Raw genomic sequence first — 20,496 nt, 5'->3', positions numbered from 1 at the left:
GTTTTTCTTGTAGTGACTCCCAGAGTCTTAGTTGGCCTCTGAACTGGTCCTTTCGTTTTTAGATATTTTTCCTTTGTGCCTCTGATCGAGTCAGCACACCCCTTCTCCAGAGATGTTATGCTGTGGCTGGATGGAGTGATTCTCCCTTGGTGAGGTGTTAAAGGGGTCTTCCCAGTATCTGCAAGCCTTTGCTGCAGCACAGCTTCCTGACTGACCTGTTCCTGGGTGAGAGCAAACAGTGGTGAGGCAGGAGCAGACCGACCCCAACTGTGCTGCAGCTGCGAAGGTATCTTCCTCAGAAAGGTGTCCAGGCGCTTTCACAGTCTCATACTACCATGAAAAGAGAGGACTGTCTGTACTTAGCTTTTTTGCTCCTGAAAATTCTTAAGAGGAAGAGCTTTGCTGGAAATTTACACCAGTTTACCTGAAGGTGTGCATTCCTCAGTGTGAGAAGCTCCGGACTGGGTAGAGAGATGAATGTTCCTGTTCATAGTCCCCGAAAGACATAGGAAGAGTCCTGCCTGCCTTTCATACAAAAACACTCAAATGGGCCTTGAAATCCATATTCCATATGTAAATACCATAAAATGAGTTCTTGTTTCTACTGAGTTTGGGGACTAGCATTTTGTAGAACTAGTATGTGAGGTTCAGCTAATGAAGTGTAACTCAACTTTTGTCCCTTGTGGAAGATATTTTTTTAAAGGCTTAAAAATAAAAGTTGAAATGGGTGATGTCTTCTTACTGTCTTAATTGATTGAAACTAGTATGTGAAATGCGGCCCAGCGTTCAAAAAATCAGTTATGCTTCATGTTAACTTCTTAAAATATTAATAATTACTAATGATAAAGCTAATATTTATGAAGCACTGTGTGCCAGCAAAATTCTAAGCAGTTTAAATACTTGTAAATATAGAACACTCTCCTTTTGACTATACTTATATATTGCATAAATTAAGCTAAACTAAATGGTACTATATTCTGAGAAAAACTTTGTCATTTGATTTATTTAATGATTGTACTTTTAATCAGGTGTCAGTAAGTAATTTGACTCACAGATGTTTTGTTAATATCATGATACAATATTTTCTTGAGATTTAAGTCAGAAAATATGAAGCTTGTCAGGAACTCTGAATTCTTAATGTTGATGTTGAGTTAGTCACTCACAGATCAGTAAAAAAAAAAAAAAAAGCTTGAAAATAGAAAAGATATAAGAATAAAAAGGCCTCATTCTCTTCTATATAAGCTGTAGTTGGACATGGATCTAAAGACATTTGTGAAGGAGAACAGTGAGGCTCCTACACAGGTGTAGTGCTCAGATCTTCCAGGTTTTCCAAATTTGACTTAATTTCATGGGTTTTCTTTCACCAAACGTAATTTTTTATATGTATAACTAAATGAGATATAATTTCTATTTTTAGTAAGGTATACCTTACCAAAAAAAAAGCTGTAGAGTTGAAGATCATCCAACTCATTTCTTATCATCAGAATATGTATTCTTTATAACCATCCTGGATATGGTATTTCCTCATCTTGTTTGAATTTCCTCATCATGTTTGAATCAGAACCTATATTGTGCTTTTTTGTTTTGTTTTGCCTATCTTTGTTTAGTTTTATGCCCTGCTTACTTCTTTAAAAACTATTTGAGATGCCTTATATCTTAATTTATTATTCACTTCTTGCTTCTTATGAATCTGTGTCGTTTACTCAACTATATACATCAGCAGAAGTTTTTATGTAAATGTTTGCGGTAGGTCTGTCATTTTCTTAGTAAATGCTCCACTGGATAGTATTTTCACTATGAACAGTACGTGGAACAGATAGATTATAAAACGTATTTGAGAAACAGAATGTGCTCCCAGACCCACTTGTGTCCCAGTTGTCATTCTTCCTGTCATTAGTTCTCTAGTGCCAGCCCTGCTAGCCACTGCTTATTTGCGAGGCAGAATAAGTTACCTTATTAATGTGTAGGATTCTTGACACATTACCAGTTCATATGGTCACTTGTGCCTGTTTTTTGAATATTTTTTTACTTTGAGCCTCATTTTCTAAAAGATGGTTTTTTTCTACCATTTTCCATTAAACAGGCTTTTAAGAGGCCGTATCTCCAGGCCTAGAATAGTGATGGCTTGTGTTCAAGCCAGAGAATAGCAAAGCCCACATGTGTGCATGCTCTTCATAGGTGGCAGGTTTCCCAGGATTGTGCTAAACCTCAGCTGCTTTTTATATTAAAATATCATTTCTGTTCATTAAAGTATTTTCAGATGAAAACGGATATGTACCTCTTTTTTAATATATAAATTTATTTATTTGTTTATTTTTGGCTGTGTTGGTCTTCGTTGCTATGCGTGGGCTTTCTCTAGTTGTGGTGAGCAGGAGATACTCTTCGTTGCAGTGCACAGGCTTCTCATTGTGGTGGCTTCTCTCGTTGCGGAGCACCGGCTCTGGAGCGCAGGCTCAATAGTTGTGGCGCACGGGCTTAGTTGCTCTGTGGCATGTGGGACCTTCCCAGACCAGGGCTCGAACCCATGTCCCCTGCATTGGCAGGCGGATTCTTAACCACTGCGCCACCAGGGAAGTCCCCAGATGTGTAACTCTTGACCTAGTTCTACTGAATGTACATTTATGCTACTGTGAAATAGAACTTTTCTGATTATAGTTATTTCTCTTGCATCTATATGTGTGCTTTATTGTATCGTTTGTTACTCAAAACTTGTTACCTCTCTTTCACCGTTTTCTTTAGAATTGTTTATTAACTGTGACACAAATGTATTAGAAACTGGTTAGCTCTCCATTGTAGTAGCTAAGGGCATGCAATTTGGAGCCAGAAAGTCTTTGGTTTGAATATTGACTTCACCAACTGTTCACTGTGTAACCATGAAAAATGTTGTAGGGACTTCCTTGGTGGCGCACTGGTTAAGAATCCGCCTGCCAATGCAGGGGACACGGGTTCGAGCCCTGGTCCAGGAGGATCCCACGTGTGCGCCACAACTACTGGTGCCCATGCTCCACAACAAGAGAAGCCACCGCAGTGAGAAGCCCACGCACCGCAGTGAAGAGTAGCCCCTGCTCACCTCAACTAGAGAAAGCCCGCGTGCAGCAATGAAGACCCAACGCTACCAAAAAAAAAAAACAGAGAAAATAACCTAGCTGCACTAGTTTACTTATCTATAAAATGAAGAAAAGGATTGTACCTACATTAAGTGAGATAATATATGTACTGTGCTTTGCACAGAGCCTAGTACCTAGAAGCACTTAATAATTGTAGACAGCATGATTATTTTTACCTACATTTACTGAGTTCCTACTATGTGCCAGGTATTGTCCTGGGGATTGGGGATACAAAGATGAAGAAGACACAGTCCTTGTCCTCAGGGGTCTCATAGTCTAGTAGTGTGGACCAACTTAGATACGGAAAAATTAAAATACCAACATGATAGAAGAACTATTAACCTTGACTACTTTTTGGGTGTCAAAGGACATTTTCTTTCCAGTTGATATCCTCATATCATATATATAGATTCTTTTATAATAAAAATTCATGACAGTTACAATATAGGGTAGTAGATGCTACATTTCAGATATGTGTACAGTACTATAAGAACAGGGAAGCAGAAGGGGGAAACTATCTTATCAGGAAGGCCTTGCATCTTTGCCTTTTTATCTTCATCAGATTTTCCCCAAAGTTTGCTAAGATACACATCTTTGCAGGAAACCTGCCCAAAATAATGTGTTGATCATGTGGTATACTGGCTAAATACTCCATGAAATGGTAGCTGTCCTTTTTTATATATAGCTCTCTCTGACGCAGCCTTCTTGGCCTTCCAAGGTTTTGCGTTCTGCAAAACTTCTTTGTTCTTGAGTGACATTGAGTAGGTTGAGGGTAGAATGACTTTCAAGTGTCATAATGGGAGACTACTACCCTTTGATATGAAAATAAGAGTTGCCTGGTTCATTTCTGTTAATACTACACAAGACCATCAGGCAACCCAAGGGGTGACTGAAGTCTAGCCTGAGATGGGCCCTAGAGCTTCAAGAACTAGAGGAAAGACTTTGGAACTTCCCTGGAGGTTTGGTCAGCCTCTCCTTCACAATTAGAAACTCTGAAAAGGCTGGAAGCAATCTCCATAATCCAGGTTCCTGTAGTTCCATAGCCTATCCACTGTCTAATTTAGGGTTTGAAATCCCTGTTTTGTTTTCAAGCTGATTGTCAACTTAGACCTAACTTTGGATTTCTCATATTTTGTTACTTGCTTTTTAAGTGAATTTATCAACATTTAAGTTTATAACTCTGTACTATTGCTTTAGCCCATTTAAGGAGGAACGTTTTCCCAAAAATCAGAAATGTTCTCTAATACCAAATGTCCAGTTTTCTTACTGTGGAATCAAACTAAAGCAAAATTATATATAATTTTTTTTCTTACCTGTTTTCTTAGCTTTCAAAGTAATGTGTGTTTAAAATGAAAACTGAATAGGCTTATAGCCATAATTTAGTTGTGCTGAATTATTTGGCCATAACTTTAGTGGTGATGGAGACCAGATTTATAAGCTGTGGGATCTGTTCTGTTTGGATCTGACAGCTGGCTTCATTAAATATCTTGGAGCTTTTTACTTTGCATGGGGATGGTTGGGAGGGTGGGAACAGCAGTGGAAGAAAGCAATCCAATTTATTTAATGTTCTCCATTTGTCTACTGGTTCCAATCATAAGATTGTGCAGCTGTTTGAACAGCTGCCTTTTGATTTCCTTTTGTTTACTGTTTAGGTTTATTAAGCTTGTCTTTAATACCTGCTTATTGTCTGCGTTAGCTTTCCTTTATTAAATATATTTTAATATATACCAGTCTCTTTTGGTCTAGGCATGCTTTGATGAATTAACAAGTTAATTCACTAGAAGAAAAAAAAATTTTTAATTCCATAAATCATACAGAAAGTAACCTATTCTTGATTTCTTGTTGTCCCTTAGCTTTATTATTTTAGTTAAATATTTTATATTTTGGTAAATGAACTACATTTTGAAATTAAGTCAGAATTTCAATCATGTTAAATCACCATTTATGTTAACTTTCTAAGTCTGCCAACAGGTAGCTTAGTCTACATACTCCAGAATAGCTTTTAAAAAGTTGTCAGACTAATTGTAAAGTATGTGGATCTTGTTTTAACTACTTTCTCTGAGCAAACTGGATACCCAGGAGGTATACACAGGCACACAGAGCAAAAAGATAAATCTTATATTTATTTGTCAGTCTTATTATTTAGCCTATTCAGGCACACTTACTTACTAAAAATTTATTCAACATTGTGGAAATTTTTTTCTTTCTTTACAGGTGAGGGACTTGTCCATTGCTTATATACTGGTGACATTAACTTATTTCTATATTGGAGTCCTGGTTTTTGCTTCATTTCCTTCACCACCATTATCCAAAGATTGTATAGAGCAGGTAAGGCACTGTGTACCCTCTCTGTGTGATTGTTTACACCTTCATATCTGCAGAGCAAGCAGTGTGATACAGTAGCAAAATATAATACCAGACAGGCCTGAGTTTGAATACAATCTCTACTATTTACCGTGCATGTGGGAATTTAAGCACCTTACCCCTCCCTTGTGAGCTTCGGTTTCCTCTTCCATTAAATATTATAATAGATACTCCATAGATTTTTAGATGGACTCTCTGAGAAGTCCTACTGCATGCTGGCACCTTATGGTACTCAAATAAATGATTCCTATTATATGCATAGTATTTTTGGGTGTGTGGAGAACTGTACTAGTAGTAGTCTTGAATTTATAAACCCTCCACAGAGACTATATTCAATTCCCTTATTTTCCAAAGTCCAGATCTGGAAATGTCTTGAATAAACTGGTGTCTTAGTTCATCAGTCCGTAATAATAGGTCTGACACCCATTTTGGTACTATGTGTCAAGTATCAAAGCAAAGAAAGACTATTTGACTGTTAAAAAGACAGAGGGAGAGACAGAAAGAATAAAAGAAACATTCTTTTACTAAAAGGTTGCCATAAATAATATTTTCTTTGCTTTGGCCTGTCATAAACCTGGGAATAGTATAATCTCTAGTTTTATGTAACTGAAGAATTTCTCACAAGAAATAGCATGCACAGGTGATTTTCTTTCTAGGCAGAAGAAATTCCTCTAATAGTGTAGTGGAATATATAATATGATTTATTACAGATGAATTATAAAGATTTTTTCAGCATAATAGTGGTAATAATGTTCTCATCTTTATAAGATAAATAGGTTTGAGTTATTGCTGTTATGATAGCTTGAAATGTTCTCTTGATTTCCTTGATTCCAGAAGTTCTTTGGCAGCCAAATGTTTGCTGAAAATTCCCCTGATGTGAACAATCCCATATAAAGCCCACTCCCTTGGGAATAAGAATATCTGTGGTATTTGTATTTGCAAGGAAAAAAAAATCTGAGTGATTAGCTTTTTTTTTCTTAGATGCCTAACGAAAATGGAGAAAAGAATCATGAAAGGAAGGAGAAATAAATTCTTTTCTATTTATTGATAGACTGTACATAATAATGATAGTAGGTGATAGATACACTCTCACCTTATTCTATAATCTTACTTTGAAAGTGTAACAGTGTTTCAGAGGAGGAAAAGCAAGAGAACTATTAAGGATGAAGTAGCATTGAATTAGCTATTTAAATTTATTCAAACAAATTTATGCTTGAACCTTATAGAGCAGTACTTCTCAGACTGTCAGTGGTGGACAAGGTCTTCTTTGTTGTTGTTGTTTCAATATCAAATCATTTGCAGACTGATACTTTCGTAAAATGCCACATTTTTATTCTAATGTCAAATGTCTTTAAGTTTCCAAACACTTAACTTTCAATTTCTGTACTTAGCTCATTGAAGAATCATAGTTAACAAACAGTTTGTGGATGGACGCCCATCCACAAACCACAATTTGAGTGGCACCCATGTTCAAACGAAGCGAAAAAATTCCATTTTATAAATTTGTATATACTGAATTTGATTTGTAACATTATTATCTTTCTTGGATTAGAATTTTTTAGACAACTTCCCTAGCAGTGACATCCTGTCCTTCATTGCAAGGATATTCCTGCTGTTCCAGATGATGACTGTATATCCACTCCTAGGCTACTTGGCTCGTGTCCAGCTGTTGGGCCATATCTTCGGTGATGTTTATCCTAGGTAAGGGCTCTTCTCTTGACCAGCAAGATGTGCCAAGCAACAAATGACTGTGCAAACAGGTCCGTTTAAAATGTGACTGATCCTTTTGCTATAAAAATTTGCCTAATGAACAATGAAAAACTTGCCTAACACCAAGGATAGATCATTGGTGTTCTTGTCCCAGAAGAGCTTTAAAAATAGAAGCCTCTCCCTTGTCCAGAATGATTTAAAGTTAATTCCTTCCAGTGAATTTATGTTAGCTCTGATACCAGTTATATTTATCTTATGATTTAGTCACTATTAATCTACTCTTTGCCAAGAAGTTAATAGTATGTAGGGCCTGTATGGCTAATAAGAAGCAACTCTTTTAATTATTGGTTATTGATATTTACCTGTATATTTAACATTCATGCATTTTTACATAAATGATCATTGTTTAGGATTGAAGGTGAGATACATAACAAGTTTAAATTCTTATTTGCTTCTGTAACTATTGCCGTAATTTTTAATCTCTTATTGGTAATGGAGGAGTTGTGAGTCCTTTTGAAAATCTGTTCAAAGCTAGTCACCCTCATCCAAGAGAAGTTTCCATATACTGCTTCAGGTTTCCCTGAAACTTCCTTGTGGACCCCTGGTTAACTCCTACTCTTAATTAAGTTTTATTATAGATTCATTCTAGTAAAAAGTACCTAGTCCTGACCTATTTTATTGGGAATAAATGATCTTAAATGAAGAAAACTTTTGGATAAAATTTGAAAAAAATTACATTTACGGTAACAAGCTAAACAAGTGGTCTTAACCAGTTTATTTGAAGTGAACTAATGCAGTCTTTCCCCTCATTTAATAAATAATTAGTTATAAATGTGTAGGTTTAAAAACAAAAAAGCTTTTAAAAGCAGAAATCGAGAGTTACCAGGCTTCTAGAATTGACAATAGCAGCAGCTACAGTTCTCCTATTGGATTTCAGTAAATATTATTCCTATTGTGTTTATACACCCTGCTCTATTTACATTCACCAAAATAAAATAAATACGGAGAAGTAATAGATGAAAAAAATTCTAGGTAAACGCCTTATTCCTGTTTTCTGCCATTATTTTGCATAATGTTGGCTGTTAGAATGTTTTTTCTTCTTGTAAAAAGTCTGGAATTCCCTTTTGTGTTCACATTACATTTCTTCCCCTGCCACCAAGAAGACATTATCATTTATCCTACAGTTACAAGTACTCTACAGACTGCATACTTTGGAGCATACTTTTTGATTTCAGGACCCCTTTACACTTTTAAGGTTTATTTGAGGACCCCCAGGAACTTTAGCTTATGTGGGTTATATCCATCAATATTTAACATATGAAAAATTAGAACAGAATTTTTTAAATGTTTATTAATTTACTTAAAAAGCAATAATAAAACCATTACTTGTTAACATAAATAACATTTTTGAAAAATAACGATTTCCAAAAAAAACTTTCCTTTTACCTTTCAAAACTGATTAATGACATTAAAACTGATTTAATGGGGGCTTCCCTGGTGGCGCAGTGGTTGAGAGTCCGCCTGCCAATGCAGGGGACACAGGTTCGTGCTCCGGTCTGGGAAGATCCCACATGCCGTGGAGCGGCTGGGCCCGTGAGCCATGGCCGCTGAGCCTGCGCATCCGGAGCCTGTGCTCCACAACGGGAGAGGCCACAACAGTGAGAGGCCCACGTACCGCAAAAAAAAAAAAAACAAAAAAAAACAAAAACTGATTTAATGTCTGATTTGCTAGTAGATCATTGGATTCTCCTAGCTTCTTCTGCATTCATTCTGTTGTAATGTGTAATTTTTGTTTAAATATATGAAGAAAATACACCCTCCCAGTTGGAACAAGGAGTACTTTTAATAGCCTTTTCAGATCATTATGGATATTCTTCTTTGATACTATGCCAAACCTTGACAAGTGGTAGTTTTTTAAAAGTTAGTTGAATCTGAAACTCAGTTACATTAAAATCCATTGGTCTATCTTACACTTTGGATCTTTTACCCAGGCATGATTTTATAACATCAGGGTTAATCCTTTGGAAAATATTGGTTCAGTGAGTTCTGTAGACCTTCCAAATGTTGACACACTTCATTATGCACACTTCAAAACCCACATTCATTAATATCAAAAGTCTTTAGATATTTATTGGAAAACTGTCGAGCTCTCATGGTGGCAAATACAAGCTCTCCAAAATTCTAGTTTTTGCTCGAAAGCTCAAATGTTATCATTGGCAACACAAACTACCAGTTGCTTTCCTTGAAATGATAAGATCATATCATTCATTTTCAAGAAAATGTCTGTCAAATACCCAAGTCTGAAGAACCATAGTTTATCTGCCTTTCAAGTAAAAATAGCAATCTTTGGATAAAACGGCAGGATTGTCCCCCAGCTCAGTTGCACAAGTACTTTTCCTCAAGACAGCCTTTTTACTTCAGTATGCAGCAGATGTGCTTCATTATATACTTGCTATTTGATCATACAGAATATTAAAAAGATGTATGTTCAAAGTATGAGATTTAATAAAACATAATTTTTACTCCTTTATCAAGGACAATTTTTAATAAAACTTTTTTTTTTTTTTTGAGAGTGTTTGGCGGTAAAGGATACAGTATAGAATACAGACAAGTGAAGCTGCCTCTATCCATGCTAAGGGGGCAGCAGTTTACCCACCAATGCTTTTGCAAAGCGAGTAATGTTTTGTCTGATTGGAAAATAATTTTTACCTCAGGGCTTCCTGAAAGGGAATTGGGAACTTCCCTGGGGTTCGTGGTTACACTTTGAGAACCACTACTTTGGAAAATACACAAAGTTGATTCCTTTTACAATATAGAAATAACAAAGGCCCAACCAATGTCTCTCTCAAAGCTCTGAAGCAATTTTAAGGTTGGAGTTTCTGGATAAATAGTAAGATCTGGAAGCCTGAATATCTTTGTAATTCATCAAGATGGATGACTAACCACTTATTTGTGTAAATACTTTTCCTTATTTTTAATTCTTTCTGTAATTTTTACCTAGGATTAATTAACCTCTGATAACTTGGGCTCAAAATGTTGCTTTGATGTGTAAATTTGGCTTTTAAGGATCATTTTTGGGGGAAATGGAGTTATTTCTTGAGCATCATATTCCATCTACATTATGTTTATTTGTGTCCAGAATTGATTCCCAAACCTTGAATTGTTAACATCTAGTTCAAGTTATTTAGCAGATATTCTATTCATGGTAAATACTGAATAGCTTTAAATGACTAAATCTGAAAAATAAAAACCTGCCCATTTTGTCTTACCCCTTAATAAAATTTATTTTTCTAATTATAAAAGTAAACACTTTACAAAGAAATATTGTAAAACATACAAAATTTGTTAAATATAGAAACAAAGATTACCCCAAATCCCAAATTATAACACAGTCACTACACCCTTTTCAGTGTATTTCCTTCTGATATTTTTTCAAGTGTTTTCAGATTTTCTTGTGTAGTAAAAATCTAACTAACTTTTCCTCAAGTTGCCTAGATGGATTTTTACCATCTAGGTAACAGTGATTACTTATTTTTAATGTTTTTAGTATATTCCATCAAGTAAATTGTTACCCTGCCATATATCTAGGATGCTTCTGTCTTTTCACAAATATCTTTATGTTAATAGCTTTTTCAATTATTTTCTTATGATTTTCCACCCAAATGGAATTATGTGTCAAAGAATGTGAACCTTGATACACACTACCAGTTTGCTCCTACAAAATTTAACCTATTTATATAATTGCACAAAAGGGCCAGGTATCACTGTCCCATCACCAGTATTGAGTACTATTGTTGCCTTCTATTTATGCTGTGATTTTATTGTCAAGTTTAAGACATTCTCATTTTAAGGATGATAATAATGAATTTTATTCTCATATTAATTGTTATAATTTTCCTGTTTTTATATTTTTTCTTCCTCCAAACTCTCTTCTCAACTTTTAGCATTTTCCACGTGTTGATTCTTAATCTAGTTATTGTGGGAGCTGGCGTGCTCATGGCCTGTTTCTACCCAAACATAGGAGGAATCATAAGGTACTGCCTGTAAGGGAACTTTGCCCCTTCATATATTGGTCTTTATTTTTATGCTTTTCCTGTTGTTGTTGTTGTTGTAGTTGTTGTTTTGATATAATTGTATAAAATTCCTGTGAGTATTTAAAACTGGTAACATTCAAATGTCGTTCCCTGGTATCAGTTAAGGTGCTCATTATCTTCCATTTCTGCTTATTTCTGACTCTAGAAGCCCCATTATCCCTTAGCCTTATGTACCTTTCCCCTTCTCTTTTTTGTTTTTCTCATAATTTTCTACTGTATTCCTTTTTCTTTATCCAAAATAAAGTTGTTTTTAATATATAATATATAACTTCTTGGGGTACCTCAAATGTCCCTAATATGTCAAGGCTATGTCCTAACTTTCTTAATCCATTTCTACTCAAGAACATATTTCAGTGTCGATTGTAGTCATAAAGTAAGAGTTTAGATCCCAGATGGCTCTTTCCTTAATATCCTTTCTCCAAATACATTGTGATAGGTTGAGTAGATTGGGAATATATTTGTGACCTCAGATTCTCACGGAAAACTGAAATTTCGAATGATCTGATTTCCTTGACCTGTAGAAAGCAGGACTGAGTCACTTTTTGGAAGACCCTTACCTAAGAAAGTAGCAAGAAACAAAAGGGGAGACTTTTAGCCTGATGCTTATTGAATATAATGGATTTACAAGTTCCCATTAACCTGTTTTCAAGAAAACTAAGTATAGGGAAGGAGAGAAGAAAGTATAGGTTCCTCTGTCATGTGTTTAGGTATTTTTGTTACTATCTTTGATAATTATGCTGAATGCCAAGGAGGCACTCTCAGTCTTAAGCAGATGCTAGCAGTCCTTCAACAACTCAGAATTTATAATTAGTTTATAAAAGATCAAAGGTATGAAGCCTATCTCCAGATGTTTCTGAGGAAGTAGCCATAATCACTGAGATACAGAGGAACTAGGGAAATTTGAGAGATGAATAAAAAACTCTTTGTCAAGCAGATGCTATAAAGATGAACAGGAAATAATATTTTATATTAACTTAGCAAGTAAAATAAGTTTTAAACTCAAATGCTTTATGTCAACAAATGAATCAAAAACAATTTTATTGTAATATCAGACTGAGGAGGATTTAAATTGTACTATATTTACCATAATTGTAAATCAGAAAAACACAGGATGAATATTAACCCAAAAGCTTTTATTTTGCAGATATTCAGGAGCAGCATGTGGCCTGGCCTTTGTATTCATATATCCATCTCTCATCTATATAATTTCCCTCTACCAAGAAGAGCGTCTAACATGGCCTAAGTTAATCTCTCACATTTTCATCATTATTTTGGGCCTGGCTAACCTAATTGTTCAGTTTTTTATGTGAAATAGTCAACTGTCTTCTCCAGATCTTTCATGGTGTTTTGAACTCTGACAACAGTTCCACATAAACTCACTTGTAAATGCTGTTGTTGCTGTAATTATTAATGTTTTCCTAAGGTAATTTGAAACCAAGGGAAATAGTGGTCCATTAATAAGTAATTCGTGTTAGAATGGGGAAAAGGGCAGTAAGAGTGGTCTTAATCTCTTTACCATTTTCATATTCACTCATCTCTTCATTCTCACTGTCTTTTCTGAGTAGAAATGTATGCCCCTAGGAAAAATCATGCTGGGTTTTGCTTTTAGAGATGTAGGGTGGGTGTGTTTATTCTGGCTACAATAATGATTCTCAGAGTGTCAGAGCAACTATGTTGCCAGATCCCATTTCTGTTTTATGTTTCAGTTATTCACTTTTATTTTATTACTTGCTATATCATTTCTACAGTTTGCCCAAACCTTTACTGTTTTAGACAGTAAACCAAATACCTCATTCTAAAAAAGAAGTGTCCATGACATCAGTGTTAGTAGAGTGAATTCTTACGTGAGCCCTTAATCTCTGTTTTAAAAAAGAAAGAAGGAAAAAAAAAAAAAAGCAATGTCAGAACAGGCCCCATGGTCATGAAACTTATGTAAAATAAAGGAACTAGGAGAGAATTTGTTGCTATCTGACTCCTCTTTTGTTTCTAATCCAGTTCCAGTTCCCCAAGCCACATTTTGCATAGGAACAAGTATTGTCCTCATAGACCCAGAGGGCTCTTTGGCTTTTTGGACCTCTGAGGCTTGCATAGGATGTGATGACAGGACCAGTGGGGAAGAATATAGGAAGCATGGAAGAGAGGGATATATGAGGCGTTAAGGGAATAGAGAGGGGCCAGAAAGAGTGAGGCCTCCTTAAAAGTGTATTCTCTGCTGAGGGTGAAAGTGATTTCTTCAACACAGGAAAGGATGACTTCTGTTCAAAGTATGACCTCCAGAAGGAGACCCCCTCAACTTAACTTCTGTAACTGTCAGGGTAGCGGTTAAATCCCCAAAAGAAAAACTACTTGGATCTGAGAAAAGGATTAGGGAATCTGAATTCTTTGATTAACACTCTCTTCTTTTTCTTTCAAACTAAAAGCTAAACCAAAATCTAAATCCATGTCTTTCATGTAATATAGCCTCCATGTTCAGCTGGAAAAGTTAGATTTCTCTAATTTTATGGTAACATTAAACAGTGTATTGTGTTAATACACATCCCAAGATAATGTGTAGATTTGTGTGATTTTCCTTCCTTTGAGAAAGACAGGTGAAATGGTTTTTTAAACCTGGTAAAGAGCCCCAGATTCAAGACCAGCCATTCTTCTTTTTAGCAGAGCTTTCTATCTAGTCCATAGACCCATACCCATACTGATGAACTATATTGCCTAAAGCTCTTTTTTAAAAAGTCTCATTATGAAAATTCTCAAGCATACACAAAAGTAGAAAAAAATAATATGATAAATCCCCCCATACCCATCCCCTACATTTAGTAATTATAAGACTTTGCCACATTGCTCACCTATCCCCCTTTTTTTCTTTTCCACTGAAACATTTTAAAATCAATCTTCAAGTTATGTCATTTCATCTCTACAAACCTTAATATGCACTTGAACTTAGTTACGTTTATTGAGGGAGACAGTCTCTCTGAAGTTGTTTGTTGTTGTTAGCAGAAACTGCTGGTAGAAATTAGGTAATTAGAAAATGCTGCGTTATGTGTCTGGATCCCGGTGCTAACCTCTCTTAGAACAGGAATATAAGGCGTGGAGAAAATGTATCTCTGTGCTTTTATGACTTGAGGGTTTTGTTCAGTTAGAGACATAGGAATCAAAAGCCAGACCTTGAGAGATCTTCCAGGCTTAATCCTTGTTTATCTCTAGTTGCCTCCCTTGTCTTTAAAAACTTCAGAGACAAAGTTGCATTGCCTTTTTTCAATGATATACTTGAATGTTTTAACACACAGAAAAGTGATTTGATATATTTTTGTGCATTTAATAATCAAAGTGAATATGAAAATGAATGCATTATTGATTAAACTGAAAAGCAACGTGATATTTGCTCTTTTTTTTTGCGTTATGCGGGCCTCTCACTGTTGTGGCCTCTCCCATTGCGGAGCGCAGGCTCAGCGGCCATGGCTCACGGGCCCAGCCACTCCGCGGCATGTGGGATCCTCCCGGACCGGGGCACGAACCCGTGTCCCCTGCATTGGCAGGTGGACTCCCAACCACTGCACCACCAGGGAAGCCCGATATTTGCTTTTTGTTTTCTTTAAGAGACTTGCTGATTTAGAATTTCCAAAATCCTATGTTAGACTTATACTGAATGACTTTGCCTCCTTAGGTTTTTCTTCACAAAACCAGCTCCTTTGGCCTATTAATTAGCTTGGTCGGAAAACTCTTTGTGTACGTGTGTCCTGGCTCACAAATTAGAATGATGAGATGAGATCTCATTCTGATCATATTACAATTAATTTTAGACTTTCTTTGCTGTCATCTCTTTGAATTTTCTGATTAAATTTCTTTCACTTCTTGCTCCGAAGTGGTTAATCTTATAGTTTCTTTGAATTTAGCTTATTTAACACATAACTGAGGACGTTATAAAATTTAAAATAGCTTGTTTAGAGAGCTCTTCCTTGGAAAGGCTCTGGATGAATATGTGGTATACTAATACTGTGCCAGAAAGGGAAAAGAAATATGCTTTGACATTTGACACCTACGGGTGACCATCCAAAATCAGTTTCATCATCACACCCCAAAAATGTATTGGAATAAAGAATAAATTTACCCACAAAAAGGGACTGTATTAGAGGGAAATATTCACTTCATTTACGCTAAATATATTTTGCAAATACAATACAGCCACTAAATGCAGAAGCAGAAGAGTTTTTGGTTTCTACTTGGAGTTCATTAGGAGAATTTTTTTATCTGTATTTTGACTTACTCATTTCCATAAATAATTGAATAACTACGATCAGGGAGGGGGAAATTTCCCCCCATCCCTCTTGAGTTCTTTTGGCTGGTCTAATAATTAAATTGACCCAAGACATATTAACGGGAGAAAGAAGCAAAACAAAACAATTTAATTTGCATGTGTAGAATTCTCATAGAAATGGGACCCCCGAAGTGACCAAAGCAAGTTGTTCATATATCATTTTTAGACAAAGAAAGATTTATGAAGATTTAAGTTATGCTAGGGAGCAAACTGATGAAGAAGTAACAACATTTGTTTATAGTATAGCTTTTTAAGCCTTGAGTTCCCTAACTCGGGTGATAAGGACGCTTTGTAGCCTCCTGGTATAGGGAGGATACCTTCACCTGGGAGATTTATTTCTTGCTTTCATGGGGAAGGGGGAAGTCAGAGTGTTTTTTATATCTTTTGTTTCCACCAGCTGTTTCTCAAGTAACTTTAATTCAAAATAATCACTATGCCACTGTGACATATCTTGGGGCAGCCTGTCCTGAGCCCCAGCACTGCCATGTTCGGTACTTTGGAGAAGGCAAATATGTATAAGACATCACTCATATCCTAAAGGAACTTGTGGTCCAGTAAACTACGCCTACAGTTAACTATAATGCAAGGCACTTTCAGACAAAGAGAAACAGATCCCTTCCAGTCAGGCTCCTCAGGGAGGGCAGGTAAACGAAGCTGAGTGGTAAAGCTGCAAGGACACATTTTCAGCCTTCTCCTAATAACTGTCCAAAATTTTAGGTGTTTGATACATTCGCCATCAAGTGGGATCTTCTAAAGTGTAATTGCTTTTACTTTGGCAAATTTTCTCTAAGATAAGTTTTATAAGAAGTATTTAACTGCTTCTGTATACTGTTTATTGTTCTCTTTGCATTTTAACACTGCAAGATTCACTTCTGTGAATCTTGGACCGCAAAATACAATTGGTCAGTAGGGGAAATAATCAGTAACACATTGGGCAGTACAAACAGAAAGATTCTATAAGATTTTCTCTCCAAAAATTTGACTTATTTATCTGTATTCAAAACGTCAAATGTTTGGGCTCATTGATTAGAGCAGAAAATATTGATGCTGCTTGTTTTCTTTACAAAGCACTGACCTGTTGCTTTTTAAAATCTGGTCATGGTGATGTGGTGGTGGTTTGTTTTCTCATCCCAATTCAAACGTCCAAAAGAAAATCCAAATCTAGCTGACACCTAAACAATAGAATGTTATATTAGTTTGTTGTCCAAAATGGAACGCGCACAAGGCAGCCTGGCTGGCCCCAGTTTCACAGTCGACTGCCGACTTCACTTCAGATTATGTAAACATGTTTTGCAAAAGAGCTCTGACGGGAACCTCATAACCTAAACACTGTTCTCTGAAATGTAATTTGTTGTCTTTTTATATAAAAGAAGAAATTAAATCAAAATTATTTTGAAGAAAAACGAGTCTGGGATTTTGTTTAATTGAACTTTGCCAGGAGATGCCATTGCCTAGTAGCACTGACCCCAGGGTAGAAGGAGACAATCTTTTGCAGGGTCAGACTTCTCAAGTGACTCTGCATGTGTCACATGAGGTCACTCAAGTGACCGATGCATGTCTCACATGCCCTCCCTCATGTTCTAGATCCTAAAAAAAAAAAAAAAAGGTATATGCTTTGTATGTTAACCAAAACCTAAAATGATCATCCCTTTTGGACAATAATACTGTGTGACTTCTCCCTCTAAGAGCATTTCAGAATGAATGTGGCACTTCAGATAAGTGTAGCCCAGTTTCTGGCAAAGAGCTTAGTGTCATAATCTTACAGAGCCATTTAAGGCAATAGAGAGCTCTAATCTTCTGCCTGCCTTAAGTAAAATTCCTTTTTTTCCCCAATGCCATTTTTTAAAATATTTTTGTCAACTCTTCTGCAAAGATAAAATAAGGCTGTGTCTTTTTAAAAGATTAAAAATTCCTCCATTCTCCTTATTCATCTCAGGCCATAAAGTTCAGGGCTGGGATAGGGATTAGAAAGAGCACACTCTGCAAATTTTTCCTCCTTTGGGTCTCTCTTGATATCTCAAGTAATCCAACTGTGTTTGGTTTTAACAGACACTTAATATACACTTGTTTAATCAATCAATTAATGAGGCAGGATTCCACTTTAATGGAAAACAATAATTGCTACTTTTTAAGGGTTTTTCGTTTCTACTTGGAGTTCAATACCCCCCCCCCCCAAAAAAAAAAAATTGGGCCATTCAGGTTCAGAATTAGTCTCTCGGCCAATTCGGCCAATATTTAAGTACTAACCGGATGCCAGACTCTGTGCTAAGCACAGAGCATCCAGTGGTGAACAAGGTGGATGTGGCCCTGGCAGCATCCTTGCCCACCCTCTGAACTCGGGCAGCTGGTCATTTTCCAAGATAAAACAACTTTAATTATAATCACACAAAGTTATGTAGACATGTGGACAAAAACTGAAAGGGACCACAGAAGAATAAATGTGGGTTACCTGTTGAAGTGATGAGACTCTAGGTGAATCATTTATGTTGTTACTTTATTATCTGCATGACAAGCTTTCTAAAAGGATGTCTGTATTAAAAGGCGGCTTGTAGAAATTTATCTAGACTCAAGCCATGAAGTAAAGGACCAACTTACAAAGAACCTTTGGGATGGGGGATAGAGGTCATTTGTTACAGGGCAGGTCCAAGTTTAGTGGGGCCTGAAGTTATATAATTTGTTCTTCCCTCTTAAGGAAAAACATACAAAATTAGGAAGAACCCCATACAAGTGAGGATCCCTTGCTTTAACGTTTTTTAGCTTTAAGGTAAATCATCCACACAGCTCTGGGGACGGGACTTAGACTGAAGGAGGTGTAATGAAGAAAAGTTTCAGCACTCGAATATGTCAAGCTTTGAGTGCCTCCGCTACCTTTAAGAACTGCAACTTTTACTAGATCTGAGCCTTTACTTCTCAAAGAGTCTAATTGGATTTAGCAAAATAGCATGGGATACAAATTCAGTAATGGTTAATATGGGATCACAATAGGACATTTTTCTTTTTTAGAGAGGTTTTACTTGGGAATGGGTTTTGCAGCAGGGGGGTCTCCTTTTAACTTTACAGAAATAATAGAGTTCAAAGATACTGTTTGTCAAATACCTATTCAATGAACCTTAGAGATGAGGAACATTTTAAGGGCTCTTGATGCAGAAAACAAGCCACCAAGAGCAACATTAGAATAAGGTAACATTTATTTATTCATACTTCACTTTGTCCCAGAAGGGACCTGTTTTCACTACAGTAAAGTAAAATCAACTGCATAATTGTCTCTTTTTTTAGAGACTAAATTAGAACTTTATGACACTCCTTAAGGAGAGGAAACTATTCAAATAATTATACCTTTTATAATTTTATAGTTCTTTGTAGCTTATATTATAGTTCTTTATTGTAGGTAGATAAAGCATAATTCAATGCAGTAAACGTATTGATGATTGTCCTAGAATTGGAAATACAAATATAGAGTTATCCTTCCCAGTGCTGCTAGAATTCTCTTAATGTAACATGAACCTGATTATATCCCTCCTCTGTAAAATCCTTCAGTGCCCCAATAGAAAAATGGGCAAGGGCCTTTGTAACAGACAGCTCTCAGAGGAACAACTGCAAGTTAACATGGAGATTTAAAAAGTTCAGAGTCGAAATACTGATCTGTGCTAACGAATAAACCTCAAAAACATGAAAGTGAAGGAAGCTACATGCAAAAGACTAACGGTTCCATTTATATGAAATGTCTAGAAAGGGCAAATTTATAGGAACAGAAAGCGAAATAGTTGCCTGTGTCTGGGGGTGGGAGCAGGGACTCACTGTATATGGCCATGTGGAGGAGATTTTCTAGGGTGATAGAAATGTTCTAAAAGTGGGTTGTGGTAATAGTTGCACAACTATATAATTACTAAAATCATTGAATTGTACACTTACATTGAATTTTATGAAGTGTAAATTATCCCTTGAAGCAGTTTTTTAAAAAGTTCAACCTCAGTAGAAAAGTAATTTAAAATGCTTTCTACTTGTCGAATACTAAAATAATAGTAACTGTTATTATTATTATACACTGACAAAGGTATGGGAATGAACACTCATACACAAGTGGTTGGTGTAAAAGTGGGTGTAAACTTTCTGAAGGTAATTTGACAACATGCATCAAAGCCTCAAAATGCTCATATACTTTGACTCACTTCCAGATGTGTGTCCTAATTGGAAGGTGTGGATATATAAACACAAAGAGATATTTATCTCTTTACTATTTGTAATGGAAAAATTAGGAACAACCTAAATGTCCAACAATAGGAGATAAATTATAGAATACCCATCAATAGAATACTGTTTAGCTATTTAAAATGTTGATGCAGATGCCTGTATGTAATAAGTGTCAAAAAGATGTTTATAAATATAAGTAAAGAATTTAAAATATTTGTGTATATATATGTATATATTGGAAGTTTATATAACAAATATGAATATTGGGCATCTCTGGGTATTAGGACTATTGGGTATTTCTTTTCTCATTTGTTTATCTGTATTTTCTAAAGTTTTTAAATGTGTCATGTTTTATGAAAAAAGCAATAAAATTTTGTTTTCTTAAAAAAGAAAATATCTTTCACTGACTTCTCATGACTTTAACTATAAGGATCGCTTTTGATGATATAACAAAATCCTTTGGACCCTCACACTGTAGTACTTCTGTTTTTAGTATTTATTGATTTATAAAAATAATGACCAAAAGCTACTATAACTCCTATACCGCTTATACGTAGCTTTGAATATATTCTTAAAGTATCTACAAACATTTAAACAAGCGCCCCCCCACCCCCTGCACACACACACTCACACACACACACCTTTTAGACCTATTTATTTAGTCTACATTATAAACTTTGAAACAATTCTGTGGTCTGCAGGTTGGGGTCTGCAGGTTGGG

General features: G+C 35.9%; 1 protein-coding gene across 6 annotated transcripts in view; it reads left to right on the top strand.

The window, feature by feature from the left end:
- SLC38A9 (solute carrier family 38 member 9) overlaps positions 1 to 20,145 on the top strand; it is a 110,811-nt gene extending 90,666 nt beyond the window's left edge. For 5 of the 6 annotated variants that reach the window (XM_030843360.2, XM_060295779.2, XM_060295780.2 and 2 more), the window contains 4 exons: positions 5,322 to 5,435; positions 7,024 to 7,172; positions 11,126 to 11,215; positions 12,420 to 20,145. In XM_030843360.2, the coding sequence (XP_030699220.1) occupies positions 5,322 to 5,435; positions 7,024 to 7,172; positions 11,126 to 11,215; positions 12,420 to 12,585 (519 nt within the window). In that variant the 3' untranslated portion in view covers positions 12,586 to 20,145. The remainder of the gene's footprint in view (positions 1 to 5,321; positions 5,436 to 7,023; positions 7,173 to 11,125; positions 11,216 to 12,419) is intronic. The other variant, XR_009563379.2, reaches the window with a different exon arrangement.
- Positions 20,146 to 20,496: the final 351 nt, after the last annotated feature.

Source organism: Globicephala melas, chromosome 3 (genome assembly GCF_963455315.2).
Source record: "Globicephala melas chromosome 3, mGloMel1.2, whole genome shotgun sequence".
In the NCBI taxonomy this organism is placed as follows: Eukaryota; Metazoa; Chordata; class Mammalia; order Artiodactyla; family Delphinidae; genus Globicephala; species Globicephala melas.
Note: the sequence above shows the minus strand (reverse complement) of the source record. Positions and strands in the feature narration are given on the sequence as shown.